General features: G+C 39.0%; 1 protein-coding gene and 1 long non-coding RNA gene across 5 annotated transcripts in view; one reads left to right on the top strand and one right to left on the bottom strand.

Annotated features, from left to right (window-relative positions):
* Window positions 1-27,091, top strand: part of SLC12A1 (solute carrier family 12 member 1) — a 46,954-nt gene that overhangs the window by 15,555 nt on the left and 4,308 nt on the right. For all 4 annotated transcript variants that reach the window (XM_032700215.1, XM_032700217.1, XM_032700216.1 and 1 more), the window contains 16 exons: window positions 411-538; window positions 3,233-3,317; window positions 4,993-5,144; window positions 6,795-6,902; window positions 7,645-7,768; window positions 8,701-8,802; window positions 10,652-10,807; window positions 11,924-12,023; window positions 12,109-12,220; window positions 14,624-14,764; window positions 16,690-16,796; window positions 17,643-17,725; window positions 20,642-20,785; window positions 22,709-22,840; window positions 23,073-23,184; window positions 24,874-24,960. In XM_032700215.1, coding sequence (XP_032556106.1) covers window positions 411-538; window positions 3,233-3,317; window positions 4,993-5,144; window positions 6,795-6,902; window positions 7,645-7,768; window positions 8,701-8,802; window positions 10,652-10,807; window positions 11,924-12,023; window positions 12,109-12,220; window positions 14,624-14,764; window positions 16,690-16,796; window positions 17,643-17,725; window positions 20,642-20,785; window positions 22,709-22,840; window positions 23,073-23,184; window positions 24,874-24,960 — 1,873 coding nt within the window. The remainder of the gene's footprint in view (window positions 1-410; window positions 539-3,232; window positions 3,318-4,992; window positions 5,145-6,794; window positions 6,903-7,644; window positions 7,769-8,700; window positions 8,803-10,651; window positions 10,808-11,923; window positions 12,024-12,108; window positions 12,221-14,623; window positions 14,765-16,689; window positions 16,797-17,642; window positions 17,726-20,641; window positions 20,786-22,708; window positions 22,841-23,072; window positions 23,185-24,873; window positions 24,961-27,091) is intronic.
* On the bottom strand, window positions 404-25,313 carry LOC116792841. Its single transcript, XR_004359278.1, has 7 exons — window positions 22,268-25,313; window positions 21,530-21,637; window positions 12,590-12,720; window positions 6,735-7,009; window positions 4,420-4,483; window positions 4,009-4,165; window positions 404-575 (listed from the first exon to the last, which is right to left on the bottom strand). It is a non-coding gene; the product is annotated as an uncharacterized LOC116792841 (long non-coding RNA).

Genomic DNA, 27,091 nt, shown 5'->3' with positions numbered 1-27,091 from the left:
GTCACAAGATCAGAATCTTCTGCCCAAGTTTAAGTGAGCTTGCAAACAAAGGGAATTTATTTCATCTTTAATTTTGAGTCTGTCTCTCTGCTGCTGAAGTTGACAGCACAGTGAGCTGCAGCTTGAGTCATTTATACATGAGTAGAGCACAGACAAACTTTAACACAGACCTAAGTGCAAGTACTGCAGTGACACTTCTGTCACTTCCATATGGCTCTGTAGCTCTGAGATGCAGACAACCACACCCTACTGGGGACCAGACTGAGGAAATCAAATTCACTTTGCTTATGATATGAGACACATTCAAACCCAGTCTTCCAGATGTGAAAGACTGGCTTATTCTCCTCATTCATTAAGTAACTTTGGAATCAAATCCTGGTGGTATATTTCATTTTTACCTGTATTTGCAGCATCAATATTTGCAGAAAACTTTGGACCAGATTTCAGAAGTGGAGAAGGATTTTTTTCGGTGTTTGCCATTTTTTTCCCAGCTGCCACTGGCATTCTTGCAGGAGCCAATATCTCAGGAGATCTGAAAGTACGTATTTCATTAACTTCATAATACTATCTGTAGGCTGAAAAAAAGAACGAGAAAACAAATCATGAATCAACTCTGTATTCAGTTTTAAACTATGTCTTATTTTGGGAAGCAAAACTCTCACTTTTAAGTACCTGATTTATTAATTGAAAACATCAGTTCACATTTTCTCTCATAAGCATTGTGGCTACTTACAGAAATTACTGCAGTTTAGATTTGGGGTTATTGTATCATTTAAAAGCATGTTTCAATAACCTGTAATAATATATCATTAATGGTCCATTAGCAGCACATGACATAAGAGAAATTATATGTGTATCTCGTAAAGCTTGTATTTTGTAAACATCAATCCAAATATCACCCCAAAAATCATACCTCATGTTTGTACTCACAGGAATTGGCAGAGACCACCTTTTGTATTCAGAGTCATAGCAAGGGCAGAGCAAACAGGGCATTTAACGAAAGCAAGTATGTCCCAATCCCATGTCACTACTGCTGCTCAAAGGAAAAGCTGCAAGCTTGCAGCTGTGACAAAAGAAAAGAGTCTGAAGAGAAAGGGGAAGGAGGTCCAAGGGCGACCAACTGTCTTGCTGTGGCCATTCTGTCTGTTCCTCACTCTCCTCTTGCTGTTTAGCAGTTGTAGGGGATGGTATTTCCAGCATCTAAAATTACAGGTAAACTAGAGACGGGAATTTAGTTTCGAGTGCCCTCTAGTTTCCATCACAAAAACATCCAACTCCCCCTCTAAATTAAAAAGAAAAATAAAAAAAAATCACCAACAAGATGTCACTCACAGCTTGATAACTCCAGTATGTCAAACTAAGTTATTTGGCCTTCTCATATAAATCCATTGCCTTGGATACTCTAAGGATTCATCCAAAGGTCTGTTATATCTGTATTGGCATAGGAGTCACAAGTTAACCACATCCTACCACACTTGACAGCCAGTTTTCTTTCCCTTCCTCACACTGAGCTGATGCCTCATCTCCTTTGTTTTCAAAGGACTGCTTTTCAAGCCAAGCACAGAGAGAACTACATTGAACCTGAGCCACTGATAGCGTCAGTGAGATTCTAGTTTTAATTAAAAAACCAAAAATCATTGTACTTCTGCCCAGTGAGACTGAATCAGCCTCACACAATCTCCATCCTTTTAACAAACAAAAATAATTCTTTTGCCATATATGGTGCTCTCTCTACATGGCAGCTCCCAAAGCAGCAGCACTTCTTTCATAAGCTGTTTGAAAGAATCCAAGCAGACAGAGTTCTCCCGTTGGATCTCTGCAGTTGTTTCAGTCTGACAATAAGTGGATTTCTATAAGCAAGTCCTCCAGACTGCAGATCCCCACTGAGTATGTTTAGATGCATTAGACAGGTCTAATTAAATTAACCAGCCTCTCCAGAAACCTAAAAGACAAGCTAAGGAGTGTTTAAAAAGTGTAATATTGACCAACCAAACTTTCTTTGGAATTTGTTGCAAACACCTTCATACATGCTCCTGCAGCCACTACACACTCAAGTTGTGTCTTAGTCCAAAGCCTACTTCCAAAAACAAATAGTCTTCCTGGTGACTTCAGTAGGGTTTGGAGCAGCCCCTAAAGTGCTAACAACATAGTAAATATGTTTGATTTTTGACAGAATTTAAAAGTTGTAAAGCTGTAGAAAGACTTAACCTAAGATTTAACGTTACAGAGTTTAAGATAACCACATTAGACTCTAGATGACCTGAAACATGCACACCAGCACTGCATAAAGTTGCCAAGGTCTGAAAGCAAAGGGTGTTAAATGCAGATCAAGTGACTTCAAAATTATTTTTCAGCTCAATAAATCTTTACGTCATTTAAAAACTATATTAATTATTAACACAGTTAAGCCATTCATCCATGTTTCACACTGTTTTTAACCATGCAATGACCATAGTTATAAAAAGCCTGTGACTTAAAATGCATTCAACTAATTTTTGATTTAAAAAACCTTACTAAACCAACTTAAGAAGACAATTAATAAAAAATGCTCCCTAGCATAAACAAACACACCCTAAATTGTAAGGTTATGTAGCATTAAAAACCCCTTAAAAATGTATAATGCAGATCTTTGGACTCACAGTTGCATGACTGAAGCTGATATTGTTATGAGCTAGTCTGTAAGCATCACAACCCAGCCTTATTGAATTATCTAAATTAAAAGTCAAAACAGTGAAAGAAAGTAGCTGTTGTGAAGACCCAACTAACAATTACTAGTTGCTAATCACAGAAGTACTGTATTCTGTACAGGGTCACTGCATCCATCTCACCAGTTAACCAAAAATGGTCCCATCTTGTCATCCACAGGAGTTTGATGGTTGGTTCAGTAATTATTTAGCGATTACATCATCAAACATTAAAATAAAGCCAACTGCAATGTAAAGAGAGTTTGGAGCTCTCAGAAATGCAGAGATCAGGACCCTCCTGCTGCAATAAATGTGACCTCTGCTCCTGTAGAATATCCTTCACTGTGTCCAGGACAGGAGCACTGCACCACAGGACCACTTCACACTGTCTGCGTGCTGGGACCCGAAATGTTGGTGTAGGTCAAGGGATAAAAATCTGCCTCTAAGGGTATCTTCATACCAGTGTGGCAGGACTCCCAGCAGGCAAATGCAATCAGACTGCAGCACACACACTCACAGTGTTTTTCGTGTCCCTGCTTTGTTTTAAGGATCCCCAAAGTGCGATACCCCAAGGAACAATGCTGGCCATCCTGATCACCACCATTGCTTACATTGCCGTGGCCATTTGTGCCGGTGAGTACAGAACCTCTGCTTCAGGTCTTCATTTGTACAGTTCAGTTTGGAAGCCTGGTATGCAAATGAATGATTAACCTCACTGCTTTTTAATCCTGTGAGCTTATTATGTAGAGAGACAGTAGTTTTGATTTTACTGTATGTAAAAACAGTGAGGAGAAAAAAAAGCAGCAATCAGCAGAAACAAAAGTGTCTTTTTGGTAGCTGGACCTTCATATAACTTGTATGGTTACTTTTGCTGACAAAGACCACTAGCATATAGTATCCATGAACATAGTAAAGATGAAAGGAACCTCTGATCAATCTGCTGATCTTTTGTTCCTTGTTCACACTGAAATTTCACATGGCTTCTGCTTGCTCTCACTAGTCTTACTGAGCACTCATGAGAATCACAGAAACAGGGTAACACATTTTGTATGTCATATGTCAAAGACACAAATCAGTTGCCTGTCTTATAGAAGATACACAATTCCATGCTCTGCAGTATTGGAATGTGAGGTGACAACAAAATGGACACAAATAAAAAGGAGACCTGTACTGAAGCCATGAACTGTGTTGGAGGATTATGCAGTTAAATCCTCATTATAAGCAGACAATAAATCTCTGGTCAAGAAAAATATTTTTCTTTATGTATTTAATAGTACTGTAAGAAAGAGGGTTGTAAATGACACCCCTTCTTATAAGCAAATACCTCAATCCTGCATGAAAGCCCTGCAGAGTACTTCCTTTTCTGGGAGATGACTCTCAAGTCTTCTTGACTTTTGTTGTTCTTGTACTTTATGCAAAAGGCAGAATGCTTGACTCAAGCCTCAGCTCAGGTCATTGCATTATTTGGATCTAAATTTCCCCTGCAATTTAAGTTGAAGTAGTCATTCTTCACTTTCTATTATAAATTTCCTTTCTATTATAAGTTGTTGTTGTTGTTTGTTTGAGAACATTGCACAAGCAATAGCTGTATTTCAAATTCAGAGCTGCATATTTTTCAGGGCAGTACTTCCTTTTTTTTTTTTTTTCTGTTTGCATATTGGTTTCCTAAATAGATAATGGTTATTTTGGGATTCTCAATGTTTTTGACATATTTGAAGTTATCATAAAAACTTACATTTTGGCCACTAAGGATGTTGAGATCAGCACTCCAAGTTGCCTCCATGTGTTTTTTCTCATTTCTGGTGGCAAGCAAATAAAGACAACATAAATATCAATAAACACAAAAAGAATATAGGCAATTTCTCCTGGTTTTTTCATCATATTGGTATCAGTAGGGCTATGGCAATTCAAATAGCTGAGGATCTGGGTCTCTAAAGCAATTGTGTGTCCTTGTTAAACAAAAAAATGTGTATGCCTAGACCTAAGACCCTCACTGACCTGTTTCCTTTGAATACTGGCACTTGTAAAAGTAGTGACAAGAAAACAATATATTTTCTGAGTTAATTTATTGCTGATGTCAACTGGCTGATTATTCTAAAAGTAACAGAAGGAAATACTTGCCTACAGACACCATGATAATCTAAGTCATAGAACAGGGTAGTAATCTCTGCCCAACACAAAACCTTGCTCTTGGGATGAGTCAAAGGTAGCAGGTGGACAAAACGTGTGCAGATTAAGAGTCAAATGGCAAGAACATTCTTCCACTGTCACAAGGAATGAAAATAATAATATATGATTGTTTCCACAGCCTCCTGTGTTGTACGAGATGCTACTGGGAACATCAATGATACAATTGTACCTGGAATGAGCTGCAATGGATCATCTGCCTGTGGCCTAGGCTATGATTTTTCCAGATGTGCAAGTCAGCCATGTGATTACGGGCTGATGAATAATTTTCAGGTTCTAATGACATAATATGTATAATCATAAACAATACACGAATACATAAGTACAAACATTCAAACCCATTATTTACAGACAACTAACTGCAACAGGACAACCACTTTTATCTAAAAAAGGAAGGCATTATAGGAATAATGAAAGGCAAAAATCACCTGCATTCCACAATATCTTCATACTGCCCATCACTAGCCTTCCTAGCACTCTGGTAAAGTCTTTATCTCCTCTTTCAACAAGTACCATGCAGCAGTATATGCTGTAACATCTCCAAACTGAAAGCCTAAACTTAACATAGACTTCAGGAACTGTTAGATGAGCAACTCACCTCACTGCTCTTGACACCTGGATGTGATTTTACCTCAGGGGTGCTGTGGTCACTGTTAAAGGTTTGTGTCATGGTACAAAAAACAGAGTTCTGACTTCTTTAAAAAAAGTATCCAAAAATAGTCGAGTGAAAAATCAAGTGAGAAGTAATGGGGTCTTTCTCCTAGGCCAGAGAGAGACTGTCTGCCATTTTTATTCTTCAAAATAAAGCATAGGCAAAGCATCAAAGTAAAGCAGTTCTGCAGCCTGACAACCACGGCTCCCAGATCTCTGTTCAGCCCCTGTCCTTCATGGCCCGCAAGAGGAACTCACCACCCACCTGCACTTGCTTTTCAACTAGTCATTTGTAGCTTTTAAACTCACTTGCTTTTTTCCCAGCTGGCTCTGCTAAATGACAGGGCTGGGTAACCACCTTAAAAGGGATATGCTGTCCCTTTCACAGACTACTTTCCTTTCCTTTCTTGATCATTTACCATCCTCACTCCCACCTCAGTTCAGCTGCCCAGACCTGGGGCACCCCTTTACATCAGTGACCTCCCTACAGCCATAAATGGAGTTGCACTTGTTGCATTTACCTTTGCCAGACTAAAGTCAGGAAACAATATATCTTCATCTGACAAATCTTCAGGATTAACTGGTTTCTTTCCTGGAGTCTTCCCACACACCAAAAAGCATCTGACAGCCACAGCCATCTATCTTTTAGTTTCCTTGTCTGGTGCTTCTCAACATCCCTTTTGCTTCAGTGGTCACAGGGGCCAGTCCAGCCCCCCAGGAGGGCTCAGGGAGGCCTAATAGTGACCAACATTGCTGTTTGCAGCACTGTGGTTATGCCAACACAACCAGGCACAGGCACTTTCTCTCTTTTTTAGCCATATTAAATAACTAAGGAAACCCCAACCAAACCAAGTGCCTCCAACCACGTTTCATACTTTGGTGCTTTTTCCTGCCATTTCCATTTTGCTTTCTTGCTACAAGCTGGCTATTTACTTGTCAAGTAGAGGCTGTTACTTGTAGCAATCAGTTAGTAAAAGCAGTGAGAAAATCTCCCAAGAGTACTCATCTGCCCCGGCAGACAGCTGCATACTTGAATAAAAATTTGGCTATGCCCCCATTGCTTTTTATTAAAAGAGAAATAATAGTATTTCCTTACTTCAGAGTTGGTTTGTAGCAGATTGAATTTAGAACCATGAAAAGCAGAGACACACAGAAAACAGAGTACTGTCAACAAAATCTGCATCTAAATGTAAGCCTGACTATTCTTTTTACCTTTTTTTTTTCATAAAGGTGATGACTGACTATTCTTTTTATCTTCTTTTTTTCATAAAGGTGATGAGCATGGTGTCTGGCTTTGGTCCTCTCATCACAGCTGGCATCTTTTCAGCTACTCTGTCATCAGCTCTAGCATCCCTTGTCAGCGCACCCAAAGTCTTCCAGGTAAAATTAAACTATCCATTTCCTTATACTCAGTTTTACTTCAAAGACACAAAATTTAGTTGAAGTCTATGTGCCAAATGTAATATATATTTAAACAACACTGACACCTGTGGGAGGAAAAGGCAGGGAAAACAGTATGTACAATGTTTTTCAACGGAAATAGGCAGATTTCATTCTCATACAAGGGCGACAATATTCCTTTGGTCAGAGCTCAGCTTTGTTGCAGGAGTGGGGATACACACGTGTCTGTTATAAATAGCTTGAAGGCTACAATAAGCTTTAACTATAAATATTTTGTGCAAAGCACCTGCCCAGCTTTCCAGAAGTTGTCTGGGCAGCAGCAATGTGGAAAGAGTGGGAGCAGAGGGCATGGGACAGAGAGATAACTTGTACAAATTACACCAAGCCACTGATTTGGGCTTCAATTTCCCCCAGTTTAGATTCCATTTAACTATTTAATTAATCTTTTCTTTTAAAGCACTGAATAAGCATTAATTAATCTTTTCTTTTAAAGCACTGAATAAGCATTAAATGCCTGTATTTCTGTTTCCCACTATATAATAACGTAGTAGCACATTGTCTTATCACCTTATTTAAATGTTCACATGCCATAGCATTGATGTACTTAAAGTACTAAGATATATCTAACTTATTTAGCAAAAGCCCAGCAAGCTGCCACTCACAGTGACTTCTGATGCAAGAAAGCACTGCTTAACAGAATTACGTTCTGATTTCTTACCAGGCTCTTTGCAAGGACAATGTCTACAAAGGGCTCGAGTTCTTTGCCAAAGGATATGGAAAAAACAATGAGCCCATCAGGGGATATGTTCTCACTTTCGTGATCGCTATGGCATTCATTTTGATTGGTTTGTATAATGTAACACAACTGCTATAATACCATGTTCTGAAATTATACAAACTGATATCTTGATACAATTATTAGCTATGGTTAGAAAAATTTCCAGTCAGGTAAGCTCTGACATAAACTCAAGCACACTCAAAGTCCTGGTAGTAGTTCCATTACTCTTAATGAAGGCAAAAAAAACCCAACAGGGATTCTTGTGGCATCTCAACACCACCACAGCCTCATTTTCAAAGATGCCTTTTCAATTCCTGTTCACTCTGCTGGAAGAGGGCAGTGTTTAGAGCTATATCAAATAAGGCAAAGTCACAAGCTTTGAAAATGGTTTTCCAGTTTATATTGCACATAGCTCTGAGGTAGTCCTGAGATAATCAGGAAGCCTACTCTGCCCAAACCTTCCCCACAGTCAGGTCCAAAGCAAATCACAGTTTGCCAGCACTGGTGGTAGAAAATCCCACCTACCATATTTAGGGGTGTGAGAACCTTTAAATCAGTTTTTCCAAGATTAGAAATTCAAACTGTCTGACACTAAGTAAATAGGATGTCTAGTAGAGATAATTCAGATTTCCATTTAAAAAGCAAAACAATAAGCTTTAACTATAAATATTTTGTGCAAAGCATCTGTCCTTTCAATTATGTATTTAAAATTCTTAACTTTACACCAGATCTACATTGTTAAGAGACAGCCTGTAGAATCACAGTATCAAATATAACCTTGCATAGCACATAATGTTATTAAAATCAGCATTAGCAGACATAATTCATATGAATGTACGTATATCAAAGTGGCCTTCAATTAGTAAGACAGTAAAATACCCAGGCTCTCCCTGGATGACAAATTCAGAAAATGTTCAGATTTAATGCATCATTAGGAAAAAGCCAGCCAACAATCTAGGAACCTGGTGCCTATGTCTGACTCGTGTATATGTCTTGCAGCTGAACTGAACACCATTGCTCCCATCATTTCCAATTTCTTCCTGGCTTCCTACGCCCTGATTAACTTCTCCTGCTTTCATGCCTCATATGCAAAATCTCCAGGTGAGTCTGCATTCACCAGTGATTTAAATGTGGGCTTTCTGACCTCTGCAAGTTTTTTACTGTATGTCAGACAAAATTGCAGCACATGTAAAATACCTAGGCTATGTGATCTGATGTTTTACTGCTCTTATTGAATATGAAGACATTTTATTTATCTCCAAAAGATAAAAATAATGGCTCTAGTCCTTACAATTTCTACAGTTGTACAGGATGAAAAATACTTCAGGGGATCCCACTGGAGCAAGAAAAAGCTCCTCCTAAGAGTGTTTTCCCCTCACTATCACAAAACATGGGTGGATAAAAGCCTATGCCAACTCTAGCCACATAAAGCAAGGTATAGTGGGGAGTAATCATGTCCTTCTCCTCCAAATCTACAGTGAAGTGTATGGGGAGGTTCACATGAACAGTAATTGCAGTAGAAGTGATCCTGCCTGGAGGGGAACATGTAGAGCAAGAGCAGGTCCCCCAGACAGCACCAGCACAGCTCTGCAGTGCCTGGAAGCAGAACTGTAAGGTGAAATGCAATGAGATCCTGTTCAGGCATAACTTGAGATCCTCTCTATATTTGTGCAGCAAAGGAACATAGTGGCTTTCAGGCTTGTGCATTGCCACAGCAGAGTGATTCTCACATCTTCGTGAATGAAGGGGTGACACCTTCAGGACTAAAGCCAATCAGCTGAGCAACACTGGTTTTGGCACACAGGAAAGACAATTTCCTGATGCTATGAATTAATTATTCAACTCAAGGAGCGAGGAATACATTTTTGATTTCCAGTGTGAAGAAACTGCAATAGCAACACAAATGCCTACATCAGCTTCCTTCCTATAGAGCTGCATGGTGCCATTTGTTCAGAGGGCAGAAAAGATGAGCACTTCTGCTAATTACCTGCACAGCTGAACAAATGCAGATATGCTCCACATGGCCTTGGAGCTGAGTAACAATTACCTCTATAGACTTCATCTGCCTGCATCTGACTCTACCACTACTTAACATTTCAGACAGAACTGCAGCCATTTTTCTTTTCTCATTTCCTCCAGTTAATTTCTGCCAATTCACAGTGATAGATTATAATAATTGCAAGGCTGCAGGACAGCAAATTTCTTCACAGCAGGTCCTTCCCATTCCCTCATTACAAAGATGATCCAAGACAGGGTTTCTCAGACCCTTTTTGTATCTTCTGTGTTTTTTCCCTCTCCAAAGAGTGTGCTCTGTAGAACACCTGGCAGAGACCTGCAAACCATGGAGGCTCACTGCTTGCCTCATCATTTTAATTGGTAGCAGGGGATGGATTCAGTGCTGCAGCTGAAGAGCAGCAGGAATAATATCTTTTTAAAGTCAATTGCAAATGATTTTATTTTTCTGCAGTGAGGTCAGGAGATTTCCTATTTTAGACAGGTGCACTTACAGCATTGGGATAAACTCTCCTCTCAGCAAGTGTTCAGCTACCAATAATAAGTTCTGTGTATATGCATCAAAGGGACAGTCACCAATTACCTGGAGTTACAGGAAAATCTGCTTCTGATGTTCTGAAATGTTCTGAACCAGTAAACTTTAATTTGTGAAAAATACCTATAAACAGAATAGCTACTCAAAGCCACGCTGAGCAAAGCAGTAGGAAATAGCAGAAGGCTTGTAAGACCCCATATTCTGTGCGTGTTGAAACCTACAGCAGCCAACACTTAAAAGTATCTGTTGATGCGATGCCTGAGAATTTGCACATATCACTCCCACCCCTTCTGACAGAGCCTGAAACAAACTGCACATGGGTTTGTATGCACAAAAAACATGAATCGCCATTTCATCCATATATTTTATGCTCTTCCAATTTTCTCAATTGTCTTTAAACAGGTTGGAGACCTGCATTCAGGTATTATAACATGTGGGTGTCACTTTTTGGAGCCCTGCTATGCTGTGGTGTGATGTTTGTCATCAACTGGTGGGCAGCTCTCATCACTTATGCCATTGAGCTCTTTCTATATATTTATGTAACATATAAGAAGCCAGGTAAGGCCAAATCCTGCTATTATTCTGTGTATATGTTATACAGCCAGACTGGATTTTAAAGGAATTCATTCTGCTTACAGAATTAGCAATTACTTTTTCTCTGATATCTTTATTTAGAGGCAAGCCTGAAGCATCCCATTAAATTCCACTTTATATAATATAGATTAAGTTGATAATCTGGTGAATGTTTGCCTATTTAACAAGTACTTCAAATATGGTTCAGGGCTTTCTGTAAACATTCCAGCAGACTGGTTTATTCCCATCACATCTTTATGACATTTGGGCTTTTACTTGAGTATCACTCATAATTTTTTTCCACCCACACACAAACCCTTACCTGAATTTTGCAGTGCTCCCAGCTGACTCATCCAGGGTCATCACTCAAAATTTAAACCTGCTGCCCATTATACAACAACAAAAATGTAATCTGAATTACTCCTGAACTGATCATCCTCCAGCACCTCCTTACAATCCCTCCATAAATCAAAAGAAGATGGGCACACTTTACTGCTGGAAAAAAACCGCTTAGTAGCTCAGCAAATCACAGGAGGTGTTGTCAGAAATCTGTGTGCTAATACAGCCCCAGTATCAGACAAGACAGTCTGGTTATTCATATCCAGGACAAAACTAACCCAGGTCCAGATTTCAGTGCTAACCACCTGAATTACTTCTGCAGTGTAAAAAAAATAACACAAATAAAAGGGACAAGTTTCCCAGGAGAAGATGTGCCTTCACTGCAGCCAGCTGGGGAGAGAAACACCTGGTCTGAGACTTATTCTTTTCTGTGTATTGCTGCACTGTTGTGTGTCCTCCCTGCCTGGGTTTTCATACCTATTGGGATGGCCTGTGGTTCTTTCCTGTAAATATATCATCAGGTGTAGGAGAACACACCTGTCACAAGGCACTTGTCAAAAACATTTACTCACATGGGGTTTTTTTGCATCACACAAGCAAAACCTATTATTGAGAAGCACATAGAACAATAGGTCTGTATCTATGAGGTATGAGAGAATATATCCTGCTTTTTTCACAGAGCACCTGATTGATGACTTTTGCAACAGAATGTAGGGAATAGCCCATGGTTTAATACACATTATTTATCTCTATTATATGCAGAAGTAAACTGGGGCTCCTCTACACAGGCTCTTTACTTTGTTAATGCCCTAGACAGCGCTCTGGCATTAACTACAGTGGAAGACCATGTGAAAAACTTCAGGTAAGATTTTTCAGTGAACAGCAGAATGGCTTATCCTGGACATGTACATCAGCCAAACATATACAACCTCTTTTCTTCCTAACAGACCTCAGTGCATAACGCTAACAGGAGCTCCTATGACCAGGCCTGCTCTGCTGGACATCACACACACCTTCACCAAGAACAACGGGCTGTGTATCTGCTGTGAAGTGTTCACGGTAAGGTCAGCTCAGACACATCTGGAAACTCAGCCCCAGTGGGTGCTGCAGGTCTCCATCACACATTCCACTCTCCCTCAGCACACACTCTTCCCGTTGGTGCTGGTCTGTGTCTGTGCAGACCATGACAGAGACTCGCACTGAGAAGGAATTTTGTCATAATTCTTGACACGAAAGCCATCAGCTGATACGGAGCCTGCTGGTAAATGCCTCATTGAGATGCATTTCAGAGTTCATAGCAGATGGACCAAAAAATGGTTTGAAAAAAACAGAATATTACAAGGAAAGATTTTAGGCTTAGAAGACAGAAAAACCCCAAATCACACAACACATAAAATTTGAAGGATTATTGTGCAAAAGTCAAATTACCCAGGCTCCATTTTCAGCTTTGTCACTAATTTGCAGTGTTAGGGTTTGGCAAGTAATTCAGCTCCCTTTGCAGTGGTTCCTCCAAAACTGTTAGAGTGCTAATTCTGAGGATAAACATGCTCTTCTGAGACCTAAAGAGAGGAGAAAAGTAAATGTCTAGTTATAAATACACAGCAAATGATGTATCTTGGAAGATGAAGATCTAGTCTCTCATTAGGACAGAATAAAAATAGATAGGTTTGTAATGTACAGAAAAAATGTATTTTAAATATTACAACGACCTTTTAATTTTGAAAACAAAAAAAACCCCAGCTCATGGCACCAAATGGGGATGCAGAATCTTGATAACAATCATTTCGGAAAGAGAATGTATTCCTCTACAAGAGTGTAGGAATAATTCATTTGATGCTGCCACATTGCAGAAACGGAGTACAGAAGATCCACATGTGATTCTTCTCAAATCAAATGAATCTATAAAGAGTGGCTGGACCCAGTTCTTCCCTACTATAACTATTGTTAGCTTTCCCATCACATGCAGTAAGTGTAGAATCAATCTCAACAAGATCCTGAAACTATGCAGCTTCCTAAAGCTGAGTCTCAGCAATGTTCCTGAATTATTAGACATGTTTCTCTATATCAGTACTTTCTAAGGAGAACGGAGATTTCATTCCTGTCCATACAAAAAACCCCTAAGTCTACTGTATTAGTGTAAGCATTGTAATTGTTTTGAGGGGAGGAGGTTTAAATTATTTCTCTGGAAACTTAAGTAAAATTTAATTTGCTTGGTAATAAAAATGTGACAAAATGAACCCTTCTGATTTGCAAAATAGTGGTAAAAAACAGACAATAAAATTCCTAGGAACCACATTGAAGAGCAGCCTACAATATATATCATAAAATACAGCAAGACTATTCAGCCATAAATGTAACGCAGCATATTTTGCCTCAAAAGCTGACATGCTGTTAGCTATGCATGAAGTTTTGAGAAACCATGCCAGAGAGAGCATCTTCCACTCCTTTTTTCCAAAAAGCAGCAAGAAACTTTCCAGGAACACAGTGACAGATAGTTCAGAAATAGGCAAAATAAATATGGCAACTGAATATAAAGACAATTTAAAGTTTACTTGTGTCTGAGGTTGTGGCTGCATGTTGGCTTGAACAGTCTGAGTTTCTAGTAAAAAGGGCTATCCTGCTTTTACTCCCTGCCTTCACATACAATATTTTTGCAGGCTTAGTCTTCAGTCTGCAAATTCACTGGGCTCCTTGTACAATTGTACAAACATTACCACTGGTACAGAGGAGGAGCAGGGGAGGACACAGACAGGCTGTCCCCTGACAGAAGGGTGGGACTGGACCCCTGGCCAGCAGAAACATTGTGCAAGCCAGCTGCAAAATCACCTTCAGGTTCTCTCCTTAAAGAGACAGGGAAGAAGGGTAGAACTTGTTTTTCTCCCCCCTTACTGTACAAGTTATTATTCCCAGCTCTTCAAGTAGCCAAGATCAAACTCTCCTTAAGTTACATCCATGTCTTGTGATTCTAATATGCACATGGATTTTTGTCCCATTAAATTACCAGATGACCAGTGAAACAAACTGGTGTCAAAGGCATTTGCATCTTTAATTGTATTGCACAACTCTTTTCTCTTACTGTTAGTAGATAGGAGCTTAAACAAGTATATTTAGATCTGCTGAGACTCTTTTACATAGTCAAGTCAGGGAGGGACTTTATTCACTCTGAGATGCTTTATCATACCTTAGATTTTTTTTTAAGATGTTACAATCCATAGTAGTTCTTCTTTCTGTCAGAATCACTACATTTAAGTAGCATTAACAGCCTCAGCCCCTCAAACAGAATGTGAATTATGTTAGCAGCACACTTCTTTTCAAAGAGCTGAATCTCTGTGGACCCTTTTTGGAAATGTATTTTTCTGGCTCTCTCCGTTTGCTCCCACAGCAGACTCACAGGTAACTGCTTCAAAATCACTGTGTGATGTACAACACAAAAATTTAATAATATTTTATTGTATCATGCAGGGCCCACGCAAGCTGTGTGTTAAGGAGATGAACAGTGGCATGGAAAAAAAGCAGGCCTGGCTCACAAAGAACAAAAGAAAAGCCTTTTATGCAGCAGTGGCAGCTGACAGCTTCAGAGATGGAGTCAAAAGTCTTCTTCAAGTAAGCTTTTTGTTTACAAAACACACAGAAGAGCGTTACATCAAAGCATCCCTTTATGTGAAGCATTACTGTTTACTTGTTAAGAAGCCCTGTGTATGTATGGATGGATAATGTTATAGACAGAAGGGGCATTCTGGGGGCAGAATGCAGAAGGGGCATAATATAAATGTATATTACATTACAGATTATTTCATAAAGATCTCGTTCTGGGCTATGGCATTATGAGACAAGGCAGACTGATTCTCTCCTAAATGAACAAGACACTTATGAAAAAAGAGAGGCATCTGCAGGGCAACATATGACTGTCTTTGCAGCTGACACTTGATACACTTCAAATCAATTCTATTGTTTGGTATTATGCAGCATATTAAATATATGAGAATGTTTCTGCATTAAATGAAAACTGAAAATGTGTAATATACATTTTCTGCAAACAGCAAGAAGGCCATTTAAATAAAAGTGCAATATTTTTCTATTACTCTAAGAATACAGCAGATCATTTCCAACAGTCCATTTAAAATGGCTTTAATGAAAGCACAGAGACACTGTTTCCATATTTCCCATTCCCCCCCCCTTCACATATATGAATATTTAAACATACAGGTACTGATGCAAAATGTAGAGAAAATTCACGTCCTTTGCACAAAATACACTGCTGAAAAGACATCAGTGCAAACTGAGACAGTAGGGAACCAACTAAAATACTCTGGGTAACAGTCACCCACTGGCAGCCTACCAGGGCTCTTTGTACACTTGCTGAATGGACAGTACAATTGAGCAAGATGAAATGCTATTAATAAAGGTCCCTTTGTTCTATCAAAACCTCACAAAGACACTTCATCTTGGGTTTATACATCATCTCAGTAGGAGATCCCTCTGATGTTTTTGAGAACTGTTACAGTCTGATGACCTCTTCCTTTCCATTACTACTGTTGCCAAAGTCAACTACTGGACCACAAATAATTCCCTTCCAACAAACAGAAGGAAAACCATATCATCACTATTGTAACCTAAAGTCATGTGCAACAATTACTCATTTCAATGTAAACAGTGCAAATACATGAGAGACACTCAAAAAACCCACCAAGATTCCAACAGTTTTTACCTCTTTTCTGCTTGCTAGTAGTAAAATTTGGCAAGTGTAACAACTTGAGAGGCTGGTATTTTTTGTGTCTCTTCCTGAAGGTTCCCAATACACTGAGTATTTAGATTTCTATAAAAATTAAGTCAGCTGAATCTAGATCTGACTAATCCTACTTGTCCAGGTTTTAGCATCCAGAACCAATTCTGGAGGCAATTTAATATCTTGACAAACCATTTCTTCTTCCTGTTTATAAATTATAATTTAACAGTAAACAGTAATGCTTCACATAAAAGAATACTTCGACATATCTATAAAGCATGCTCACCTGATTTTGGATAATCTTTTGAAAAGAATACAGCAAATGGAACAGCAACAGTTTCCAAATTCAAGAAAAAAAAAATATTCTTAGGAGGCTATGCCTTCTCTGTGTCTCTGAGGTGTTTTAAGAGACTTCAGACTCAGTTCATCTACGGAGTATTCCAAAGCTGATAAAAGCTTTATGCTGTTATGTTAGAACGAGCATACAAACAGTTCTGAACTCTCTCTTGATTCCAAGTTATTGAACCATTTTAATGAGAGCATGTCAGAAGAAATGCAAATGAATGCTAATTTAGCAAAACTACATTTATGTCGTCTAAAATCATTTACAGTTGGAATGATTTAAAACTAATCTTTCTGATTTCTGCTTGGCTATGAGCATGAAGGGCATTTATGAAATGCAATCTAGTTGTAAGTGTCTCCAGAACATTACTTCAGTTATCTTTTGCCATTACTTTTCATTTACAGTTAAAAGCATGTGTGTGTGTGTGTACCTTTCTAAGCAGTGTTTTAATATTGTTAGGCCTCAGGCTTGGGTAGAATGAAACCAAATACCTTGGTGATTGGATTTAAGAAGGACTGGAGAAGTGCACCTGCCACACAAATTGAAAACTATGTGGGCATTATACAGTAAGTCAGCTCAGCACCTCCCTTTTCACTCCTCTTAGACTGGATTAACATAGCATTTCCATACAGAATTTGATGTGTCGAAACAATGTAAGTACCTACAAATCTAGGCTCACACATCCTACCTCTGCAACAGAAGTTACTGCCCATTAAAAAAGGCTCCTTGGCTTCCCACACCCAGTAGGATCTGCCTGTCAAACATCTGCACTGTTGGAGCTGATGTGGCTTGACAGCACTAAAGGAGCTGCTCTGCTGTCAGCAGGGCTTTTGCAGAGCTGTATTTTCCCATTTTTAGTGGGCAGGAGCTCAGAGAAAAACAACTATCATGTACGTACTTAGGGAATAAGAGAACATCATGGAATTCTTCTTTTAAGCCTAGGAGACAGAGGAAGAGCCTTGCTTCAAATCTCATGTGTGCCTAAGGCTCAGCAGCTCTGTGGGTTGGGATTTCACTGGGAAACAGTCATTTAGAAACAGGCTTCTCATAGATTTCTGCTCAAAACTCACCATAAGCAAGTTACAGAGCAACAAACCCCACCTCAGTTCTGTTATTTCCTCAGAATAGGGAGGAAAAATTACCCAATTGCAACCTAGTTCCTAAAAAAGTGTTGTCTGAAAGATCCATTCCAGGAATAGCCTATCTGTTCCCATTTCCACTCATACCCTTCTTTTAAATAAGGGAAGAAAATTTATAGTACTTAGCTTAATCTTGGGCGATTCCTTCTGCAGTTTTACCTAGCCTGTCCTCCCTGTGAACAGTAACACTTCCACTGATCTTCTCAAAGTAGCTTTCCTCACTAACGTGCACGATGCAAAAGCATATTTATTCTTCTTTTTCTTTCTTTCCAGTGATGCCTTTGATTTTGAGCTTGGGGTGATTATTGTCAGAATTAGCCAAGGATTTGATATCTCTCAGGTCCTTCAGGTTCAAGGTAAGACTCCACAGCTGAATATCTGTGCTGGTTACATGCACAGCACAAGAAGTACCCTTAAGAGTCATCACCTGCTTTCTTGGATAGTTCCTACACTCATGACTTCTACAGTTCCTCCTTGCTTCTGCAATTTAAATCCTGCCCAAAATTCTTGCTGATCACTGGCAGTGACAGAAGGAGTTCAAGCCTAACACATTAAGGGGCTCTGCACTCCAGAGAACTCAACTCCCAAAGCAGTTCCAGCACAGGCACAGACTAAAGCAGTAAAAAAATCATGCTGTGCCACAGCAACCTGTCACTCTGCTGCACATTCCCCTCCTGGTCTTGACACATCTTCCTCCTTCTGCTTACCTGAGATCTCTGGGACTGGCAGGAATCAGGAAGCTGCACTTTTGGTACCACCTCTGCAGAACTCTGGGGCCCAGAAAGTTCCCACTCATGCAAAAATTTGGAACCCTCAGGAAACATCAATTCTTCTTCACCCTTTTTGTTCATTCTTCCTTAGGTTAGCACTGCATATCACAGGGGAAATGGAAAACCATACCATAACCTCACCTTGAGTCCTGTGTGCAGTTTTGGGCACCCCAATACAGAAAAAGACATTAAGCTATTAGAAAGCATCCAAAGGAGGGCCACAAGGATAGTGAAGGGTCTGGAGGGGAAGCTTTATGAGTGGTTGGGGTCATTTAGTTCATTCAGCCTGGAGAAGAGACCTCATTGTGGTCTTCAACATCCTCATGAGGGGAGAATTGGAGGGGCAGACACTGATGTCTTCCCTCTCATGACCAATGATAGGACCCAAGGGAACAGGCTGAAGCTGAGTTGGGGAAAGTTTAGGCTGGATATCAGGAAAAGGTTTTTCACCCACAGGGTGGCTGGGCACCGGAACAGGCTTCCCAGGGAAGTGGCCAGCATTAAGCCTGTCTGAGTTCAAGAAGTGTTTGGACAACATTCTCAGGCACACGGTATGATCCTTAGGGTGTCCTGCACAGGGCCAGGAGTTTGACTCAGTGACCCTCATGTGTCCCTTCCAACTCAGCATGTTCTATGATTCTATGAACCATTGGGGGATCCACGCCATCTGGGTAGAAAAGGTAGAGGGACACAGAGCAGGCAGACAGCTGCACCTAAACGAAGGGCTTCTAAAAGCCACATACACAATGGCAGCCTTCGTTTTGCTTTTTCCCCTTTAGCACACAGAGGTCTTATTTGTTCCTCAGGTATTCTGGGGAAGGGAACAGCTCCACATAAAATAACCCTCAGAACAATTCTCTCAAGGTGTTCAGCACGATAATTTTCCCCACATCTCGTCAGTCTACCCACTGGCTCAGACAGCCCCGGGCTAACCCTGGCCGTCCCTCCCGGTCCCGGTCCCCGGCGCGGCGGAGCACGGCTCTCTGCTGCCGCCCGCCGCCAGCGCCGCGCACCGCCCCGGCTAATTACAGCCCAAATTAACGCCCCAGCAGAGCGTGGAGTCCAGCACGAGGTAACGCTCAAAAGCAAATCACCTCCCCGAATTAAAAGGCGCCAGAGGCTCCTTTCAAAAGCAAGGTGGATGAGCGCTCGCTCAGCAGACTGGGCAGCTCGATGTGCACGGAGAGCCACGGGGATTTTGGAAAAAATTCTAAACTAATCAAGATTTCTTTGCCCCCTCATGACACCTGAGAGAGATCTGCCTGTCTCTTTGCTTGATGCAAGTCAGAAACTGACTGCTCAAAACGTACAGTCACTGGAACACATACAACAAATACCAGCTCTGCGTTCTTACAAAGTAACAAATGTTCTTCAAGTGGTCAGACACAAGGAGTCAGGAATTAATTAGGATTGGGGCTGGGAGAAAAACCCTCAAATACCAAGAAATGTTTTGAAGTAGATACAAAGTCTCTGCAGTGGAAAACAAAGATCATTGTATTCTGTTATACTTTATACAGCATTCTGTTCAGTGGAGAAACTGAAATTTTAGTTTTGAGTCACCATTAAGTTTGTGACTATCACTGTGTCTAACAATCAGAACGTGGCTGTCATGGATTACAAAGTAAAAGAAAGTATATTCTTTCTGTTGGCAACTCAGAGTGTCAGCAGAGCTAATAATGCCCACCTAGTGAGAGTTTATTTTTTTAACACAATGTCTTAAATGAACTTTATAGGAACTTTATTTAAGTGAACATTTAGTTCAGCTATTACTCAAACAGAATTTTTCTTAAGAAAAAAGTTTTCTGCAGGCAAATGCCTGAACCATATTAATTAGTGTCTCATCATACTATATTCCACAATAGCATGTGGTACCTTTTTCTCAGCATAAAGCTAATACTGGCAAGAAACTGTTCTTTTATATTACTAAATTTACTGGATTGGTTAGCTAAATCTTACATCTTTACAGCAAATGCTTAAAAATTAAAAATATTTCAGCATAGAAACTGATGGCATATTCAGGATCCTTACACATTTCTGAGAATCTCGAAGTCCAAACCATGTGACTTGTTCTTAGAAAAGGGACCCACAGGCTCAAACTCCATATCTGATCTTTCTCATTTTAGGAAAACAGCTTTTCTAATGTGTTTTCAAATTCAACCAAACATCCACTAACATAATAAATAATATCTCATGTAACTATAAAATGTCATAATACTGAATTTGACCTGGAAGAGAAAACCTGAGAGCAGCTGAGTAGCACTGTAGCACACCCCACTGCTGTAGGCACAGGCACCCTAAGTTAGGGCTTCCACAGGTGAATTCAGCTTCCTCCTCCCTATTAGTTTGCAAAAAAGAAGCATTTTAGCTTCTCCTCCCAGCAGCTTTACATTGTCTACAAAGTACCATAATAGCAATTACATCACCACCATTAGCTCAATAAGCGATTTAATTTAAAAAAGAAAGTGATGTGTTACCAGTTCACTTACTTTTTCCAATATACAGAGGAATTAGAGAAGCTGGAGCAGGAGAGATTGGCACTGGAAGCCACCATTAAAGAAAATGATTTTGAAGAAGGAAAAAGGGGCATCTGTGGATTCTTCAAAAAAGCCAGCACACTCAATATCTCAAAACATGAAACAAAAAAGGGTAAGTTCCAAAATGACAACTCCTTCCTGACCCTTCAATACACCCTGCTTTCACCAATATACAAACTGGACTTTACTCCAAGCCAAAAGCTCCTGAGCCATATAGAAGCCCCTGGAAAAGGACCTCCCCTGTACAAACCTGCCATGGTGGCTACAGCCCTGTAATGCAGCACAGAGTGACATCCTCTGCTTGTAGGATACACTACCTCATAAAACACAACCAATTTCCTCCCCTCATCTGCTAGATAAACTTCTCAGCTCAGCTAATGTTCAATTCTATTTGTCAAAAATAGAATATGGTTGGTTGACGAATACAGAACAAGCTGGTTTGGGGATTTTTTTGATTGTTTGGTTTTTTTTAATAGGTTGTTTTCAGTTTTTAAATAGAGGCCTTTCTTCCTCCTCTTTAAAGAAAACAGGAACATATTCCCAATATTCAGGGAACAAGCAATCTTACTTTACTTAACAAACACACACACAACTCGGTACACAGCTGAAAAACAGGTAAAAATAGCACAACTGCTCTATATTCTAGGCATAATTTCATAAAAATGCACAAGTGAAGGTGGTAAAAGTACTGGAAGTACATACACAGCATGCTGTCAAATAACTAATTAACACATAACTTAAATGTGTAGGTGATGAAATCAAAATTACATTTCAGATATAGTAAAATGATACAGAAATACAGCCAGAATTTAAGGTCTCATTTCACAACTGCTAGGCTGTAATGGTAATGACCCACCTGAAGCCATGCTTGTACACAGACATGTATTTTCAGAATTTTCACCTGCAGAGACTATTACATCTGGCTGTGCATGCAACTCCCACAGGTATCAGGAAGATCTACAGGCTGAAAACATAAAATGTCATTATTCGTTAGTTGGCAGACTTCAGTTCATTTTGCAGGCTTCAGTAAAATATATTTTTATGACAATTCCAACAAGAGTGTGCACCTCTGTTTCAACTACCCTTTTTGATTGAGTTGAGAAAGGCATAAAGGAAATACATATTGCACACTCTGGCTCTCTATATGAGATAGATTATGATAATAAATATCCCTGCCTCTCACTTTTGCTTTTATATTCATAGTCCCCAGAGTTGTTGCATCTTCCAGCAGAAATGCTAGAACTGCTTTAGAACTATCCTGTGCACACTCCAGAAATACAAGAAAACCAAACAAAGCATTTCCAGAACCTAGCAGATCAGAGTAAAACCTCTGAAGAAGCCTGTCTGCTCCATTTAAAATACTGCTCTGACACCGTCTCTTTGAAATCATTGAAAGAGGAGCAGTAATAAAGCCACAGGCTTCACAAGATGGAATGAGAGAAGACATTGTTAGTGCATAATCAAAACTATAACTTTTGAAGCCAACCAAGCAAACAGAAAGGACCAGAATTTATTTTCAATTAACAAGGACCAGCCCAGCCCAGGGAAGCAGCCATATAGGTTTGTGTTTCCTGCCTTCCAGCCTCAGCTTCACCTGTGCTCCCGCTGCATCCTCGTTTTGTCCACCATCGCTGTGCCTTCCAGGGAGCTCTGTGTTTTACAAGACAGCTGAGATTGTAAATGATGCAAAATAACACATTTACTTCTAAAATCTATCAGATATTTCCCACTTGCTTTTTAAAGCCCCAGAGAATTTTACATTACGTAAAAAGAGACAGAGAACAAATAATCAGATAACCCTTTTCAAGATGCTATAATCTAGTGACAATGTATCCCACAAGCTTTGGTTTCTGTGAGTATTGGCACACTAAAACTCCATAGCATCCACTCTGTAATTTTTTTTCAGATTTAAAAGTACAGAAATTATGTCAGAAACAGTTCATTTTCTTGAAGCTTTCTCTCTGTTTGGCTCCCTAAGCTACTTGTATCCTCACTTGTCAGACATCCTTTCACATTTTTTCCTTTCTCATTGCAGAGAGCACCATTAACACCATGCAGTCAATGCATGTGGGTGAATTCAATCAGAAGCTGCTAGAAGCCAGCACTCAATTTAAAAAGAAGCAAGGAAAAGGTACAATTGACATTTGGTGGCTGTTCGATGATGGAGGTAAGGAATTTGAGTAAGAACCACAGGGAGAGAGATTTCTGTGTTACCAAATATAAAAACAGGCTTGGGAATTCACATTAAACCATTTTCTTTTAAGATCACATATTCAATTTTATGTCTGCATTACATGTTTTAAAATTAACTTACATCCAATGCTGCTGAAGTGAAGGATGGAATTTTTACCACACAATGCACTAATCTGATCTTCCTGTAATTTTGTATGTTCTTCCAGGTCTAACAATCCTAATTCCTTACATTCTAACTATCAGGAAGAAGTGGAAAAATTGCAAATTAAGGATCTTCACTGGAGGAAAAGTCAACAGGATTGAAGAAGAAAAACTAGTGTAAATATAATTTTATTTATCTCACTGTTCAGTGTTTGAATGATGCTGAATAGAATGCATATACAGCAGGAAGCTGAGAATTTTCCAGCACAACTGGTTTCTTGTACTGTGGGCAGCAGGAAAAAAAGAAAAGATGTACTTGACAGAAAGGTGTTGAGCTTATGGCATAGCCCTCAAGGCTCTGCAAATGGTCATTACCAAAGGAAACTCACATCCAGCACTTTTTCCCATTAATAGCTCATATTCCCTTCCCTAAGAAGAACAGTCTGCACTTCGTAATGAGAATATAATTACTTTTATGGGATTTACATGAGATTGTCCAGTTAACAGCAAGTGAAATTGCACATGAAACTCTCATATGCAATACCATAGATAGATAGCTCACATAAATGTGATTAACTGTGGCAAAAAGTAAAGAAGTTAAAGAGCAAGTTAATCAACTTTAAGACCAAGTTGATTTTACTCAGCTTTTTAAAAAAAGTCTAGATTTCATAATCATCATTTGCCTTCAAGCAAATGAAAGGTACTAATATTAACTTATTTTTATCATCACTGTATACAGCACCTTTCCTTCCAAAGCACTTTACACACTAGAGGCACAACTATTTCACCACTGGTGGAAGCAGCTCAATTTGGGATGAAAATCAGCAACTGCTTAACAAAGAGCAGTTAAAACCAACATCAGTCAAGTTCAATTTCAGCCAATTCAGAAGTTAAATTTAGCTGCACTTTTACTAGCATGTAATTCCCCAAATATTAAAACCTCTCCACAGAAGTTGAGACTTTTCTCTTTTTCCTGTTCAAAACAAGGATTTGCCCCAAGGGACATCAAAATTTACAGAAGCAGTATGTTCTTCTTATATATAAAAAAAACAATGAGTAAACTCTCAGGTCATAAACAAATATGTACTTCTACCATGGTTTGCTCCTAGGAACTCTCTGACCTTTTCAAATTTCAAAGCTTATGTACCACAAAAAAAAAAAAAAAAAAAAGAAGGGGAAGGAGGTGTGGGGAAGAACCACGAGATCCCAACTGTGCTTCAAACAAAGGCAAAACTGACCTAAGCAAACCTCTCTAACCTCAGCACAAACACACACAAAGCTATAAACTATTCCTTCTGCCAACCAAGGCTGAAAAGTAAAGTATTTTCTTTTATGAAAATGTGCAAAAACAACATGTGAGTAGATCACTATAAATTCATAAATGAAAAAGACTCTTTAAGTGTTGCACACGAACTTTCTGGACCAGATTTTCACCAACACATGCACTACCAGTGTTGTACGCACTCCATGCATAGAATTCTGATAATAACAGAATAACAGAAGCCTTCTGTAAGAATTGGAGGATTCTGCCCTACTGCACTTTTGAATATTTGTCCTTTATAACTCAAGCTTTAGGATATACTTAAAGTACCATTTTTTCCCCAAAATGTAAACACCTTGCCCTCTGTCTGCTATTAATTTCCAGTTTTTGTGATTTTCATCGATCATCAGTTAAATGAATTATACTACAGCAATCATATTAATCCAGTTCTGTAATTGCAAATTGAAACACTAAAAGCATTTAAAGTAATTTGTCATGTAGTTAAAGATAAGATATCAAATGCAGTTGTCTAACTCATTTATGAGTGCTCTTTGATACAAGGCACTCAGAAGTACAGTGATAAAACATTTCTCTTTTGTTTTCAGGATGGCTTCACTCCTAAGCAAATTCAGAATAAAATTCGCTGATATTAACATCATTTGTGATATCAATATAAAGCCCAACAAAGAGAGGTAAGAAACATTAACAAAATCCATTATTTAGCAGTCAGCCTTTATCTGGAGCTTGTTTTTTTATGTTGAGCATTAAAAACAAAAAACCAAAACACACCACAGAGAACAACACTGTCACTTTATCACAATAATTTTCTAAGTACCAAGAGCGGGAAAAAGAAAAGAACCTTTTAACAATCACAATTCAAAGAGTCAAAACCATAGGCAGCCTTTTTCTTTGTATTGTAATTATAAGAATTTTAATAAAGACTAATTAGACAGCATACTTATGACATAGCCACTAAATTTAACAGGGATTTTATGATGGCTTTTCATATCTATTTAGCTTGCAATAGACTTCAGTCATAGTTCTTTTGTAAACTTACCATCTATGTCAACTCAACCTTCTGGGTTTTATAATGAATTCATAACATTTTTCTGGCCAAACATAAGCATATTTCCCATGAGGACAACATTATAATACTCCCCTATCACTCAAATATAATGAAGGTTCAATTTTTTTAAAAATTAACTTATCTTAGGTAAAGGTTAGGAAGTTGGTAAAACAGTGATCAAGGAGCTCCACCTCCAAATGTGTCAGCTAAAAAAAAATAATCTTACAGTCCTTTCTTTCTAAAACATATTTCCATAAAAATCATCTATGTAGACATCTGCTAATATAGACAAAAGTCTACAGCAGGTTGCTCATGAAATAACTGAATCCTAAACTCAATTCACAGTATTGCTCTTGGTCTTAAAGATCCACTGAAAATGTGCTCACCTTGCTATGCTCTCTTCCATCCCCTCCCTTACTCCACCCAAAGCCCTTCCTCTGAATTCAAGTGCAATCCCAGGTTAGTTTCTCAGTCCTTCTGTGTCCTGTTTTTACACAAACACATAACTTTGCAAAAACAATATTAGATTCACCAGTGTTTCTATGGTTCGTTGGAGATTTTCACTTAAGAAATGAAACTAAAGAATATGAAGATTTTATTACTAGATACCTAAAGTCACCTTTTATTGCCCTCTTGATCTCTGAAGTAATATTTTTTAATTATACAAAGAACTGTGCAGAATACTTCTTTTTTTCCTCCAGTACAATGCAGTGATTTTACATAAATAAAAGCTAGCAAAGGGAATTCATATCTGACATTAACATAAAATACACACACACATGTGCTGCATCAGCAGTACCTCAACAGAACAAGTGAATATTGTGCCAGACACTTGCTAGACCACCATATCTCTCTTCCAGCTGGCATCCCACTTATTTCATCAATAATAAGAGGATTATCACTATTTTACATACTGAAACAGAGAGTAAGGATGTTGACAAACTCTGACAACTTAGCAACAGCCACACTAAATGCTGCATGTCACAGTCTTTAACCCACCTCATGACTTCCTGGCCATAAAGTCCAGCCTGTGCCCAGTCTCCCATTTCACTTCCTAGTGAGGTCTGTCAGCACAAAGTGCTCAGAGAAAGACACTCACACTGACACAAGAGAAACTCCCTCAGGTCTCTGTGGGATTATAAAAAACTTTCAACAGTGCAGCAAGCAAGGAAGTTTCTCCAGATGATGACAGTCAAAAGCTTAAAAAAAAAATGAAATTCACAGAGAAAGTCTGTGGAGAAGTGGGGAAGCTGGGAAATAAACAAAAATCTGAGCCCCCATACAGCAAAAAACCTACAGCGTTTCTTTCAGCCCCTCGCCATAGGAAATTTATATCACCTGTTTATCCATTTCTTTAAAATGATCAGTAAAACTGCATCAGTCAGGTAATTGGTCTTGCTAGAGCTAAAACAGTAATAAAACCTTATATTTATTATGAGACCCATATTCATTGTTAATATTAATAACTAATAGTTAGTAATTAGTAACCAGTTTGGAGTTACCGTAGATGTAATTTTTGTTAGAACTAGGAAAATGCAGAAAATTCTCTGCCAAATGCAGTGCTTAATTATCCTCAAATAACCTTTTAATTATCCTCAAATAACCCAAACACACTGGAGTGGCGCAGATATAACTTGGGGCACAATGTAACAGACAACAGTTAAAGATTTTGCAAGTTTTTCAGCTGCAATTATTATCAGCGAGGCCTGTCGTACACAGTGACTGTGAAATAAGTCAGTGAGTTTATACCCTGCAGC

Source organism: Chiroxiphia lanceolata, chromosome 12, assembly GCF_009829145.1.
Source record: "Chiroxiphia lanceolata isolate bChiLan1 chromosome 12, bChiLan1.pri, whole genome shotgun sequence".
NCBI classification, from domain to species: domain Eukaryota; kingdom Metazoa; phylum Chordata; class Aves; order Passeriformes; family Pipridae; genus Chiroxiphia; species Chiroxiphia lanceolata.
The sequence above is the reverse complement of the archived record's forward strand: the minus strand, read 5'-3'. Positions and strand labels throughout refer to the sequence as shown.